We start from the raw sequence: 14,350 nt of genomic DNA on the forward strand, positions 1-14,350 counted from the left end.
GACCTCTGGGCAAAGGCTGAGCCAGGAGGGAAAAGCTTCTGCAAGCCAGGACAGACTTCCTAGGCAGCAGGCCTATGGCTCCTCCAAGACTGCAGTAAAGCCTGGAGGAAGGTGAGGCCAGCTCTGGGCGTGGAGAAAGAGCTGACCCTGGACCTCTGGGGCCTGTCCTCTGGACAAGAGGGCCTCATGGATGGATCAATCTGTAGGCTCCTTGTTGGTCCTGATCTAAGGACTAACTCAGGTCCTTTTCCTCCCAGGTCAGGTGAGTTTCTCAAATACACCCTGAGTTACTTACTAGCACTGCACCCTCTAGCCCTACTGATACTGGATACTGGTGTGAGGTCCTAGGGAGCACAGAGTCAAGCATCTCACACATCACAAGAGGGGAGGCCATCTCTATTCTGAATCAAGTGTCCTGGAACCATCCCTGGGTTAAGTCCTGAGGTCAGCAGGTGAGGGTGGGGAGGGGAGGCAGGCAGATGCACAGGCTCTCATCCCAGCCCAGCTTTCCGGGGGTCTTGTTCCTCCTGTGGCCCTCTCCATGCAGGTCTGTATCCTTCTTCCCACCTCATCCATGAGTCATGAGCAAAGGGAAAGGCAGAGGCAGCCCTGGGCACCCCCCTTCCACTGGGACAGGGCTGAGCCTCCATCCCATTCTGCCCTTGACTGCCATACCCTGGCCAGGTCGGTCAAGATGGTGGAAGGATGGAGGAAAGAGCAAATTTAGAGTCAGTTTCTCAAAGATCAAAGAGCACAACCCTTTGGGGAATGGCTCAGCCCAGGCCTTACTCTCCCTGCCAACCCACATAGGGTAGCACTTGACCCCACCATGCCTTCAGCACACTGTACTGCCCCTTGGCAGGAACCCTGCTCCTTCAAGGCAGGGCCTAGCTACTTTTCCTCCACACATCCTTCAGGGGTCCCCACTGAAATTTCACTTCCTCTGGAAAGCCTGCTGGGTTTGTCCCCATCCTCTGTCCTCTCCCTGGCTCCTTGCTGTGACACTTTAACTTGTTTAATCAGTCCTTTACCTTGCTAGGCTGCAAGATCCATGGGATGGGATCACCTTTTCAGCAGTGTCTTGCCCAATAAACATTTACTAAGTGAAAACAGAAAACCAAGTGCTTCTCAAGTTCACTAGAGCAGAGCTGGGACCCACAAGTGTGGCCTGACTTCTGGACTAATCCCCCTAGGAGCTCCAGGAGGCTTTCCTCTGCCTGCAAGGGTGGGGACTCCCCAGGTGGGATTGAGCTGAGCCCCTTCCCTTGGGTTTCTTGCCCTCCTGATCCCCAGGCTCACCTCCAAACGCCCTTCACAGGGCTCTGCCCAGAGAACAAAAGAGGCCCCAGTTGTTCCAACATTTCTCTGTGAGAGGAACAACTGTTGCTGGCCAGTCCCTTTCTGAATAAATCCAGCAACTGTTTGCAGTGAAGTGCAATTCCCTCCCTCCACCTCTTGTCCCTGTCCCAAAAAGGAGAAAAGGGGATTGAAAAAAGGATGGGGGAAAATCCCATACCAAGTCCTACGATCTCCCTACACTCACTATCAAGTCTGTCTGAAAACATTACGGATACACAGAGGGCACAGGGACAGCCATCTGCTGTCCCAGACAATTGGGACAGCCGCAGCTAAGGGTGAGGCTGTGAGATCAGGACCCAAAAAAAGGAGGCCAGAGAGCGAAGGATGGAGGGGAGGCTGGGGGGAGTGGGAACACTGGGACAGGGAGTAGGGAGGTAGCAAGATTTGGGAGAAGGGAGAGAAGCACAGGGCAGGGGTCCACCTGGCCCTGCAGGTGCAAGTGCAGGGGTGGGGTCTGAGGACACAGGCCAGGAAAGGTCCCTGGAGCCCAGGCAGAATGGGAGAGGCAGGAGGGTTAAGGGGGCAGTGGCTACACAGGGTGAGTGAAGGAAGGAAAGAGAAGGTGCCTGGGAAAGAGGGAGCGAAGTCTATTAAAAACCTCTCAGTGCATAACACAAAATGTCAGGGTTTATAGCTTCATTCTTGGCTTTGCTGGGACTGAGAACCCTGAACAGAAATGTCACCGCTTGTCATGTTTAATCACCTGCTGTTTGTTAACACCTTCCCTGCAAGTAGCCTGTCTCAATCTGCCCCTGGGCCCCCAAGGGACCCGGAAATAGAAAACATCCCTGGCTTCTTCTCTGGGTTCTTGAGGGAAGAGCTCAATTCTCACTCCATCTGAAGCCCTCCTGAGGAGCCCCAAAGTGACCCTTTCTATCCGCAGCCCAGGGAAAGGGACCCCATCTGGCCCTTTCGAGGAGCTGGTACTTTAGCCAGCCAGGGAGGTGTGCTGATTTCAGAGGTGGGAACAGCCACTGGCTCTTGGGAAGGCACAGGTCTGTTCGGGAAAGCAGCCAGGTCCTCTCTCAGACGAAGGCAAAGACCCAGGCAGACTCAATACAGCCCCCAGGCTAAAATCTCTTTGAGACAGCTGTCTGCAAAGCAGATAGTTCATCCTGTCCATTTCTAAGGTAAGCTGCCACTTCTAGCAGCAATGAAGACCAACGGGGACAATCGGCCCTGAGCTGATGGTGTGCTTGCAGTGGCTGAGGCCAGGGCACTCCTGGACGGACCTTGCTCCTACTACTGGCTTTCCAGGTCAGTCAGCCCCTTCTGTCCATTCCAATGCATCCCTATCCCAGGGTAAGAGAAACTAAATAAAAGGACAGCCTGCTCAGACCCCTGCAGCCTGGAAGTCTCCAATCTGCTTGAACAGCAACTGCCACCTAACATCTAACATCCACGGCCCCCATCCTCCCAGTTACAACCCCGATCACACCATCTGTGGTTCTGGCTTGGCTCTCTCTGCCCGTGCTTTCCTGGGTTGTTTAGACTAGGACTTCTCAGTCCTACTGCCCCATAATTCCTCCCCTGGGCTGGGGGTAGGTGTGGGGTGGAAGAGGCCACTCAAGCAGCACGAGCCTTCCCAAGAGCCAGTGGCTGTTCCCACCTCTGAAAGCACAGGTCTGTTCAGGAAAGCAGCCAGGTCCTCTCTCAGACGAAGGCAAAGACCCAGGCAGACTCAATACAGCCCCCAGGCTAAAATCTCTTTGGGACAGCTGTCTGCAAAGCAGACAGTTCATCCTGTCCATTTCTAAGGTAAGCTGCCACTTCTAGCAGCAATGAAGACCAACGGGGACAATCGGCCCTGAGCTGAACTTAAATGGTCTCCCAGTGAACCAGGGGAAAACATCCCTGTCTTCACTTCCAGCAAAGTCTCCACTTACACAGAAACATACCCAACCAACATGCATTTGGGAACCTGTCTCCTAGGAGATGCCCATTCATCTAGATGTACTTCCTGAAGTGCCCTGTGTCCAGTCCATTCACTCCCATTTCACCAGACAAGTCGAATTGTGTCCCAACCACCTGACAGGTGTGCCTCCTCCTCTCAGATGGGCAGTAATGGATGCTTTTAGAAAAGGAGGCTCAAAATGCATTTGCCAACAACTGCATTTTATCTTGCAGGGAAGGGCCAGGGATGTATCCACAGAGTGCAGGTGGGATGTACATGGGGCCCAGAGACATCTGGGGACACGGGCCAGGGAGCACAGTGAATACTCAGTGAGGGAAGCCTGCAAAACCTGCACTCAAAGCTGCTATTGGAAATGGTCCTCAGGGAAGCCCCAAGCTGTATCATCTGGCATTCAGCATTTAGGAACAAACCCAGCAGTGTTCCTGGGCCTCTTGATTTCCCACTTGTGAAATGGGACAACTCTTTGTCTTTCGTTGAGGGAACTTATGAGGAGAGATGGGATATGAGGTGTGGCTCTCTCAGAAGGCAGGCTCTGGGTAAACCCACGGTGAGGCAGGGGGTCTTGAGGGTGGGGGAACTGTTCTTCCCATGCCCTCTCCAGAAGCCCTGTCTGGACTGTGAAACATGGGGCCGGGAGAAGGCTCAGTGTAAAAGGGGCAAGGTCATAGTCACGTGCCCTGTCTGGGATGGTAGGGCTTTCAGGCAGTGCCCATGGTGCCTGGGGAGTTGTGTGCATGCCCCCGGGGCGCACACATCCCTCGAGAAATGCAGCAGCCCACAGTGTAAGCCTTGGTGAGTGCAGTGTGGTTTTTGATAAAGCCAGTGGCAAGTCACCCATTCTAGACAGAGATACATTTTATTCAGGAGGTACCCTGAGAGAGGGACCATGTCAAGCAGCCTTCTGCCTCCAAACAGGCTGACCAGCCTCCAGGTTTGCCCAGTGTTAAAGGGGCTCACAGGAATGGGTCTTTCCAGTCTACTTGCCAGGCAAGCTGGGGTGGCTGGTCACCCTGCCCCAAGATCACCATGTTGCAGACTACTTGGTCTGCGAGTTGGAAACTCTGCCTGGTATCTATCCAGCACCTTCCCTTAAAGTCCCACATTCTCAGGTGCCAAATGAGCACTATCTCTCTTGGGTGAACTGATGACACTGGGTCTTCTCATGCCCATGGGAGGTTGGACCTGACCCTTTCCCACACGTGAGTTTTGAGAACCTGGTCCCTATCAATGAGAGGGACGCCGAGCACACATGGCAACATATCCTCTCAACTCCACAGGCCATGGTAGGGCCCATGGAGGGGGACCTGGCCCAGGGTCCAGGAGCTGGCCTAGGGCTGTTTTGCATGAGACCCTTGGATTAATCAGATGAGCGGGCCTCCCAGCCAGGCCCCCTGGCATAATCCTTTCATTAATTTACTATTAGATGGGAAATTACTCCTTACTCAGGAATATAAGTTTTCATCTTATTTTAAGTTAGATTCTTAAAGCAATTACCAAGGCATCTGGCGATGACTTCACCGCTGTAGCCAGGCCCTGGAGGGGAGAAGGGCAGCCCTGAAGCTGCACAGGCCCCTGCCTCCAGGCCCTTGAGGGGAGTCTGAGGAGAACCGGGAGCCCCTAAGCACCTGTCCTGAGTCCTGGGAGGGAGGAGGGGAGCACACTGTAATCTCTGATATTTACCGTTTGTGGAAAAACTCCTTTCCAGCACCACCTGCCCCATGAACCCGCTGGTGACAGTTGCTGAAAAGCCTCAGCAGCTGGTGCCACGGGAGCATTTTCTATTTTTAATTGTTTGATCGGAATATTAACTCATCTAGGCTCATTCCCAAGATACATTTCCCAGCCAAAGGGGTCCCTCATTTCCCATACCTTCCCTGCTCTCTCTCCCTAGTTAGAAATCAACTTCAAAATGAATCACTGGAGGTACAGACTGTCATGAGTTTGGGATGAATGGCAGGAGAGAACAGGGAGGCAGGCTCCTCCTGACCCACAGCCCTGTGAGCTGGCCTCTTCTCCTCCTCTCTGACCAGCTGGCTTGGCATCCCCAAGCATCCTACACCTACCCAGTCCCCCTGCTCACTAAAGGAAGAACTCAGCCACGCACCCTCCCTTTGAGTGAGCCCACCACCTCTATTCACTCGCCAACCTATTGTATCCTGTGAGGGCAGAGCAGAGGGGCTGAGGGGCACAGAAGCTCCCAGAAAGGATGGAGAGGGTGTACTGGGAAGGAGGCCTGTGCCCCTAGACTCAGAGGGACTGGACAGGAGACTGACTTCCATTTCCACTGCCATTTATGAGAGGAAGGGAGCCTGTGGGAGAATCTGCCAGCAGCTCCTTATGGGAGGTGACTCCAAGGGCTCCCAGCACACCCACCAAAGGGCAGGTCGCACGACCCGGCTTGAGCTCTGTGTCACTTGAGCTAGACCACGCTGCTGGGGACAAACTCAACCCTTTGGCCCCCACTTGAGTCCTGCCCCTACGAGGGCCCCCCGACCCAGCACAGGGGCCCTTGGCTACTTGGCCCTCGTCTCCCTACATGCCCTTGGCCATGCTGCTGTGCTCTGCTGTCTCAAGGTCACAGGGCTGTCCACACCAGGAATATTTACTCACCAGACTGGCCCTGTTAGCAGCACTCACCACAAATATGCTTTCTGATAAAGTTGGCAGAAAAAAATTCTAGGCTCAAAACAATGTCAGAAATCATCCCCCACCCCCGCCAAGTGAGGACAGGGTGGGGCCTGGAAACAGGTCATACAACCAGCTGTGGGACGGTCCCAGGAGCTTTGTTCACTCTCTTGCTTTTCTCCTTCCTGTTTTACCTCCCAGGACACAGCCTGTTGCCAGGGGACCAAGGGCTGGGGACAGTTCTGGGCTGGTGCTGGGTCTTGGGGAGCAGGCTTTCAGGAGCCTCTGGAGGACAAGGCAGGTGGCCTCTTACCTCGGCTGCTCCCCAGGCCGTCTCACCTCACTGCACCCCCTCCCCTGCCTGGTCCTCCCTCCGTGCACATGGGCTTTAATGTTTTTATTACCTGTTTGACTCGCTGCCTTATTGCTTCTTCCCTTAATGGGGCCGTAACCGTGGAAACGAGGAATAAACGGCCACCAGAAAATGAGATGATTAAACAGGTCACCCTGGCAAAACAAACTCAGCCAAGGAACCTCTGGGGGTGGGGAGGGTAGGCTGCCCCTCCCCCATTTGCAGCCAGAAGGCTTGGACCAGGTGGGGACCACACTTCCTAGTCCTAAAAGGACTGGGGCAGATGCAGTGGGGTGCCCTCTGCTGGGCAGTGGAACACCTCCTCAATCCCACGGGGCAGCACCCCCTGGCTGGCTGTGGTCTTGGGCTCCTAGGCTGATAGGGTGGCAGGGAGGCGGGCACTGGGCTAGCGGGAGGTAAGGGCCACAGCACAGAAGATCCTTCCTGGTGAGGCAACACACTCTCTCCCAGGGGCCTCTTAGTTCATGGAAAAGGCCCTATAAGAAATGGCCTGGTTGGGTGGTGCCTGTGGCTCAGTGAGTAGGGCACCGGCCCCTTATACCAAGGGTGACAGGTTCAAACCTGGCCCCAGCCAAACTGCAGCAAAAAATAGTCAGGCATCGTGATGGGTGCCTGTAGTCCCAGCTACTCGGGAGGCTGAGGCAAGAGAATCACCTAAGCCCAAGAGCTGGAGGTTGCTATGAGCTGTGACACCACGGCACTCTACCGAGGGTGACAAAACGAGACTCTGTCTCTAAAAAACAAACAAACAAAAAAAAAACCCCCAAACCAAACAAACAAACAAAAAAAAGAAATGACCTGGTGACCTCTGGGAATCCCTGGTCTCTGAAGTCACAAAATTTGTCCATTCCCTCTCTCCGACTCAGGCAGTGTCCTGGCCTCAGCCCAGGAGGAGTGAGAGGACCCTCCTGGCTTTAGAAAGGGGTTTCCACAGCAATGCAGTTATGGCACTGGGAGGGCCCAGGAGACCAGGAGAGCCAGGGAAGCCCCCAGAGGACAAAGCTTGTGGGTCAATCTAAGAACAGATCCCACAGCCAGCTCAGGAGCAGCCCATAAGCCATGTCATGTGGCAGAGCTCCAAGGCCCTCAGTGTGAGCCCATCCCTCTTTCTGGCATCACCCAGGGACTGCCTAGCTGGAGGGGTTCCGGAGTGGAGAGCAGAACTAAAGAGGACAGACACATTCACTGAGGTCTGCTGGGGGTGGGGGCAGGAAGCAAAGAGGAGATGGAGGTGAGCAAGGGAGGAAGCAGAGGAAAGGCTCAGATGCCCCGGCCTACAGCCTTCCTGTCCCAATTGGGCAGCACAGGTACCTCCCAGCCATCTGACCTCTCAACTCCTATCTTTATCCTTCTGCCCCTTGACCCCCTGCGTGTCATCCCAAATCCCAGCCCCACTCCTTCCTGTAAACCAGGTTCTAGAAAGCTCTCAAGGAGCTAAAACCTAGGTCCCAAGGGAATCAGCCAACATTTCCTGCCTTCCTCCTCCTCCTGCCCCCACTAAGAAGCCAGGGAGGCAGGGGAAGCACTTGGTGCGGGGACATCAATCAGCAACACCAGCACTTATGGCAGGGAGGCAAGAGCCCCAGCCCGGTCTGAGCCGTGGGAGATGTCAGCACAGCAGCTAACATCTAATGGTCACCATCAGGAGAGCAGTAGCCGAGGAAACAAGGCCTTGGCCTCCAGGGGATCAGGACATTGAGTCTGAGCACTGTCCTGGCACACCAATATTACAGGTATGCCCAGGTCCTCGGAGCAGCAGGCCCCCAGCTGATTTCTTATCTCTTTCCAGGGCCAACTGGGTGTGAGGATGGAAAGGGGGGAAGGCAAGAAAGGTAAGCAGGAAGAGCCTGGTGTGAGGAGCTGGTGGCCTGGACAAAAAGGGCAGAAAAATATGATTGCAGAATGGGAAGGAAGAGCTCTGTTCTCAGTGAGAGTGAGGAGGACAAGGAACATGCAAGAGACTGGTGGGAATGCAGAGGGGACATCCCTGCAGGCCATTCCTTCACAAAGCTCCCTGGGTCCTGGGCTGTAGCTCCTCTGCCTGGAGCCACAGAGGACTGCACCTCCTCTCCCTCCACCAGGCAGGCTCTGTCAACTTGGGGGGACCAGGCAGTCTTTGCTTCTTCATCTGGTACACAGGAGTTCCCCATATGCTTACGGAATTGAGAGCCTCCCCACCCACATGGGGTCTCTTCCCCGACAAAGGACATATGTACTGTGAATCTAGGACGCTATCTATGGTCAGGTGGCTGAGGGGTGTGCTCTAGACCACCAAGCTGCTGCCTTTCCCAAGCTGCCCCAGGGAAGCAGGTGCTCCTCCTCTGCACCCTGGGGCCGCCAGCCCTACTCCTCCTGCTCCCTGACGTCTCCCTACTCTTGGTGTATACTGGCCAAGCTACCCCAGAACAGTGGCTGCTCACCTTGGGGACCTACAGGCAGTAATTACTACTGCCACTGTCTTCCCCCTCTGAAGATGAGGGAGAAAGAGAAGGAGGCTGCATCAGTGGCCACAGTTAGGGTGGTCAAGGGCTAAAGTCTAGTCTTGGGAGGGCAATATTAAAAGACAAGCCTTGGAGCCTAGGGGCGTGGCCTGGGGTAGAGAAACAGCCTGACCCTCCCTGAGAATGGTGGGCCAGCCCAAGGAGGCCAGGGCCCACCACTAACCTGGCAGATACAAGAAGAAGAGCAGTCAGGGGCAAGAGCCTTCCCAAGCCTCACCCAGTCCCCTGCCCAGGCAGTGGGCAGGGAACTGAGCCAGGGGCAGCAGCTTTAATGAGGAGATGCTGCTGCCGTGACTCAGCCCTCCAAAGGTGCCTCCATTTATTTTATTTTTCCATCATAAAAACCCAAGCTGCAACTCAGCCAGATTCCCCAGCCGAAGCAGGGGGTGGGGAGGACACCAGCGGTACGAATGAGGCTGGTAGGCAGCTCTGACTAACACTGGTCCTGGCACCTTCCTCCGAGAGGAGGGCTAGTGGGTTCCTCTGGCAGGTGTTTACCAGAGAAAGAGGGCCCCGGGTGGGGTCTCTCATGGGATCCTTTTGGACCTGCCCTCCCCGCCTCTGCCTCCTATTAGAGAACAGCTCTGTTAGGCCTTTTATACTGAGTTTTGGCTCCGATGTCTTATAACCAGTATCATGGCTTGTTCAAAGGGTTACTTCACAGCTCAGAGCTGCCTGCCTAACATGCTTTTTATCAAAGGAAAAGTCCAAATACTGTGGTTCTCACCTTGTCCACTCAACCCCTACCTCTCAAGACTACCCCACTGACCAACATCAAGTTGAAAGTCAGAGCACTGAAGACCTGGAAGGTCATCTGATGCACAAGTCCCTTCAAACGTCACTAACCAGTGCACAGCCCGCCTCATTTGAAAGGTACCAGGAAACTCACTGCTTTCGAGACAACCCAGTCTGCTCTCGGCTCTGTAGCTCCTTCCTGCCAAGATGGCACCAGAGCACCTACCCCCTACAGGAGACTGGCAAAACCGGTGCCCAACCTGACTCCAGGGGTTGGTCCCATCTTAGACTGGTTGAGTGGGTGAATCTGGCCAAGAAAGGCTGGAGGAAGGAAAATCGAGGGCAATCTGTTCTACCCATGGAACCTCTTCCTCCAGAAACAGCACTAGAACTTTCCCAATCCCTGGTGAATGCCGGGTCAAAGGCATAACCGGAGCTAGCAAGGTTCCTAGAAGCCTACACTCTTGGCAAGGCTCTGACCTCAAACTGGCAGCTCACAGAAGTTCTGTGGGTCTGGAGGTAGGCTGACATGCAGGGTGGCAGGGCCCTGAGCAGTACTCTGGGCCTGGATTGGGAAAGGCAAGTTCTTTGCTCCCTTGGGTCAGGTGCCACCCAGAAGAAGTCTGCAGCCTTTCCTCTGCTCCCTCGAGGCTGTGTGCCCTCAAAGCATGTGGCCACAAGGAAATTCCACTCTAAGAACCAGGCTAAGGAGCCACCTTGGCTCAGCCCTGCTGACTTCATCCTTCCTGGCCTCCCCATGGCTAAAGCCTGGGCCAGTATCCACAGGGGCAGAGGGGGGGATGTCTGCCAGCAATGCAAGGGGGTCTTGACCTGGAGACCCAGCAGGAAAGAGAAAGGGGGACATGGCTCACCAAGTGGCACCAATTCCCCCCACCTTGACAACATGTCTGCAGCCACAGTGCTGCCCTCACCAGCTCCCCCTGTGCTCCATGGCCATCCCTTTGAATGTGCCTTCTTACTTCTGCCTAGCAGAGCCTACCTTGGATCCTCCACTGGACAGCTCTAGCCTAGTCAGTACAGGCTTCTGACCCCTCTCAAGAAGAGAAGGGGCACTTACAACCAGGCCCCAGCAATCAAGGGCAAGTTCCTTCTCAACACTCTATTGTTGTTTCACAGCCTTTTTCACCCTGGCTTCCAACTATGTTCTGGGCCTAGGAACCAGCTTGTGGGGGCCTAATCCAGGGAGCTTCCCAACTGCAGGATGGATTTACCTGTGTCTGAATGCTGCCTCCCTCCTCCCCATCCCCCTCCCCTAGGGAAATCACTCTAAAAGGGCCTAATGGAACTATGTCCTCTCTTCCTCTCTCCTCCTCCCTCCCTCTCTTTCCTTTTTTTTTTTTTTTATTAGCATTTGTGGAATTTATTCCCAAACTCTCCTAATCTTCCGTACACAACCATTTGATTTGCATAACCCAACCCCCTCTCATAAAAACTGGCTGCTAGTTTAATTAAAAAATGTAAATTTGCTGTCATCTCGGGGCCTGGTGAATTAGGACGACATCGGCATTTTTTATTGCTAAAGACGTCCAGATTGATCCAGCCCTTGGCTGAACTATGGTGAGGGAAAGGGGTCCACATGGTACCTGAAGGTCTTGAGGTCCTGCGGTACCCTCCTGAGAAGTCTTGCTTCTCCCACCACTGAATTACTCATGGCTGGAATGCTTCAGGACCTAGACATGTCCCCGCTAGAGAAGATGTTTAACCTGTGATCTGATGCTTGTTAGGTCCCTGGTGCCAGCAACTCCTTGAGGCCTATGCCTCTGGCCTTGTCCTGGGCTGGAGGGGCCCTCTGCTGAGGCTGCCCATGCTGTCCCGCCACTCACCAGCAAGGACCCTGGCCCTGGCTGTGTCCCTTATGAATTCTAGAGGTCAAGGGAGCTCCTCCTAGCTTCAGAAGATAATTGTGGAGTCAGCTCAGAGACAGGCTCAGAAGGGATCTCAGAGGCCCCATCTGCTTCCCTTTTTTTGTAAATAGGGGAAAAAGTGCTTTTCTTGTGAAGTTCTGAGATTAAGTGAAACTTCCAAGTTCAAAGAAGAGGCTGAGATGGTATTACCAGATGACTCCTCTGGGAAAAAGAACTTTGACACCCTGGACCTCCCCTCTCTGAGTGGCCAGAGTCCAGGCCTGGGTCCCATTGGGAGTGTTCTGCTCTAGCCAAAGGAGGGACCAGCTGACCTCAGGGGCTCTTTAGGTTTCTAGGAAAAGTTTCCAGAGCCTGTCCCTGGAGTGCTAGAAGAAGTAAATCTCCCTAAGGCCCAGGAGGGATGCCACAAGAGGCTCTGTCCCCTGCCTCCTGCCAGGCCTGGGAGGCCCTTACTCCAGTTGGGACACCCCAAAAGGGCTCTGGAGTAGTGTCCCTATGGCAGACTGCAAGAGACTGGCTGGTGTATGGCAGAAGGATGGACAGCAGCTCCAGTTGGCACCCAGGTTAGGAGAAAGAAGACAGGAGGGCCCGCCTTCCAGCTGAGTAATGCCTGGGTCCCTTGTGCCCGCCCACAGGCATAGGCTTGGCCTGCCCCAGGTAGAAGGCGGTGCATTACTGCCTAGCCCATCTCTAAGGTCTGCTTCTTGGCTGGAATGGGTGGGGGCCCCATTTCCGAGGAAAGGGGGTGGGACCTGAGAGGGAGGCTGATGAGACACCTGATTAGAGGTGGGGGTGGGCTGGTTCCCTGTGGGAGTGGAGGGCAGGGAGAGGCAGGGTGCCAGCAGTGGCCTTAGACACCTTCACCACTTTGCCCAGCAGGGGGTGTCACACCCTTCCTGGGCACATCCTGAAGACCTCCACATCATATTAGCCAAGATCACACCTGGTCAGACATAGTCTTAAAACTTTGGGAGCTCCACCCTCTCCCACAAACACACACACACACTCCATTCTTAAAGCCGGCCACTATGCCACCTACCAGGGGCCCCTCAGTGCTGCCTCCTGCCCTCTCCTGACCTCAGAAGGTCAGATGTCAGCTCATGGGTCCTAAGAGGCAATGCTGTGAACTTGGGCCTGTTATAAACAACAACTCTTAACAGCCACCAATACCACCCACCCTTCTATTAACAAAACAAAAAGGTTCAGAGATCAGTCTGAATGAATTATCCCCCTGCTTTTTTTTTATTATTATTTAATCTTTAAGAAGACAGCTATTTTTGTCAACCTTGGATGTGAGGGTCCTAGTCAAAATCTGGTTTCAATAGAGAAGGCTAATGGAAAGCCTGAAGAGCTTAAAGCAAACCTCACTCTGGACTCAGGCTGGAACCCCAGATGAGAAGAAAGGAGAAATATTAAATAAGATTACATTAAAACCAATAAAACACCAAAATCTCAGGATAAATTCTGTCCCAGGCCAGTGCCCAGGGTAGTGCTATCTGGACCCCTAGCATGGTCCACAGCAGGTCTCTCAAACCCTAAATTTAGTAGTTTGCCTGGTCCATCACCACCTCCCAGCATTGGAGCTAAAGAGGTGGGTGGGACAGAGTCCTGGGCCCCTCACTTTGAACTGATAACAGCCGCCTCATCCCACAGATTCTCAGGTGAAAAACACTCATTAGCCATAATAAGCAGCTTGATCATCCGACACAGCCTTGTCCCAAATAAATTAAATTCCTTTACCTTGAGACAGTCGCCCGGAAACCAGACTAACCACCTTTCCCAACAGGACGCTGCTTTCAAAAACTAAACCACCCCCCACTAAAAAAATAAAAACACACACCCCACAGCCAGACACAGAGATCTTAGCAGAGGAAAGAAAAACACACACAGAAAAAACACGGAGCATAAAAACCCCCATAAAAACCCCCTAAATCCTCTCTCTGGGTGCCCCCCAGCTCCTCTGTCCTCAGTTCTTTCATAATGACAACCATCAAATTAGTCACAGTCACTAAGCAAGTAACAAATAATAACAATATCCTCAGAAGTCTCGCAATCAGAAACCAGGGCGAGGAGAGGCAGCCGCCCCGACCCTCTGCAGGCCACCCCCGCCCCCTGGCTCAGTTGCCACCTCCCCGGGCGAAAACTACGAACTTCCGTGAAAAAAAACGAAAGAAAAGTGAAAGAGCCTCCCCGGGTTCCCACCGGTACCTGTTCCGAGATCCATGCTCCTCTCTTTGGTCCCAAACTCTTCGAAGAACGCCACGAAAAGAAGAACAGGAGAGAAAAAAGAAAGGTTTAGTCTCGGGCAGGCCCCCCGGGATCTCCCCGGCGGCCCGCGCCCCCAGTCGCGGCGCCCGCACATCCCGGCGGCCGAAGTTTCTCCCTCGCGCCGCCCGCTTCTCACGCTCCGGCGCGGCGCGCTCCTCGCAGCTCCTCGCCGCGCCCGAGTTTCTCAAACTACAGCGGAAACTCTGCGTGGACGCGGGCCTGGCCGGGGCGCCCGGGCCGACCGCGAGCCCGAGGGGCGCCCCCGTCCCCCGCCCGCGCCCCGAGTGCCCCGGGCCCCAGCCCTCCCCCGCCCGCGCCAGTACTCACCATAGTCGGAGAGTCGAAAGCCGAATTCACTTAAATAATCAACTTTCATAATACTTAATTAATGCCTAATTGCAACTGATTACTCCCCGAATAACAAGTTGTTTTAAAACCCTGATGTCATTGCTCCTGACGGTAACACTCAGGGTAACAGTTTGGCAGGAGGGAGCGGGCGGGAGGGAGCGGCCGGGGGCGCTGCCAGGCGCCGCGGTGATTGGCAGGGCGGCCGCGGCACCGCCTCCTCGGCCGGGCCCGCGCCGGCTCCCGGCAGGTGAAAGATCAGAGCTCGGCCCGCTCGCGCGCCCCCGCGCCCCCGCCGCCGTCGCCACCCGCGCCTGCCCGCCCGGCCGGTGCTGAAGTGAAT

General features: G+C 54.6%; 1 protein-coding gene across 9 annotated transcripts in view; it reads right to left on the reverse strand.

Moving 5' to 3' along the window:
* Positions 1-14,350, reverse strand: part of CASZ1 (castor zinc finger 1) — a 143,030-nt gene that overhangs the window by 38,389 nt on the left and 90,291 nt on the right. For 8 of the 9 annotated variants that reach the window (XM_053577298.1, XM_053577304.1, XM_053577303.1 and 5 more), the window contains one exon: positions 13,603-13,641. In XM_053577298.1, coding sequence (XP_053433273.1) covers positions 13,603-13,641 — 39 coding nt within the window. Of the gene's footprint in view, positions 1-13,602; positions 13,642-13,989; positions 14,312-14,350 lie in introns of those variants that run through there. The other variant, XM_053577300.1, reaches the window with a different exon arrangement.

This window comes from Nycticebus coucang, chromosome 22 (genome assembly GCF_027406575.1).
Source record: "Nycticebus coucang isolate mNycCou1 chromosome 22, mNycCou1.pri, whole genome shotgun sequence".
Classification (NCBI taxonomy): Eukaryota; Metazoa; Chordata; class Mammalia; order Primates; family Lorisidae; genus Nycticebus; species Nycticebus coucang.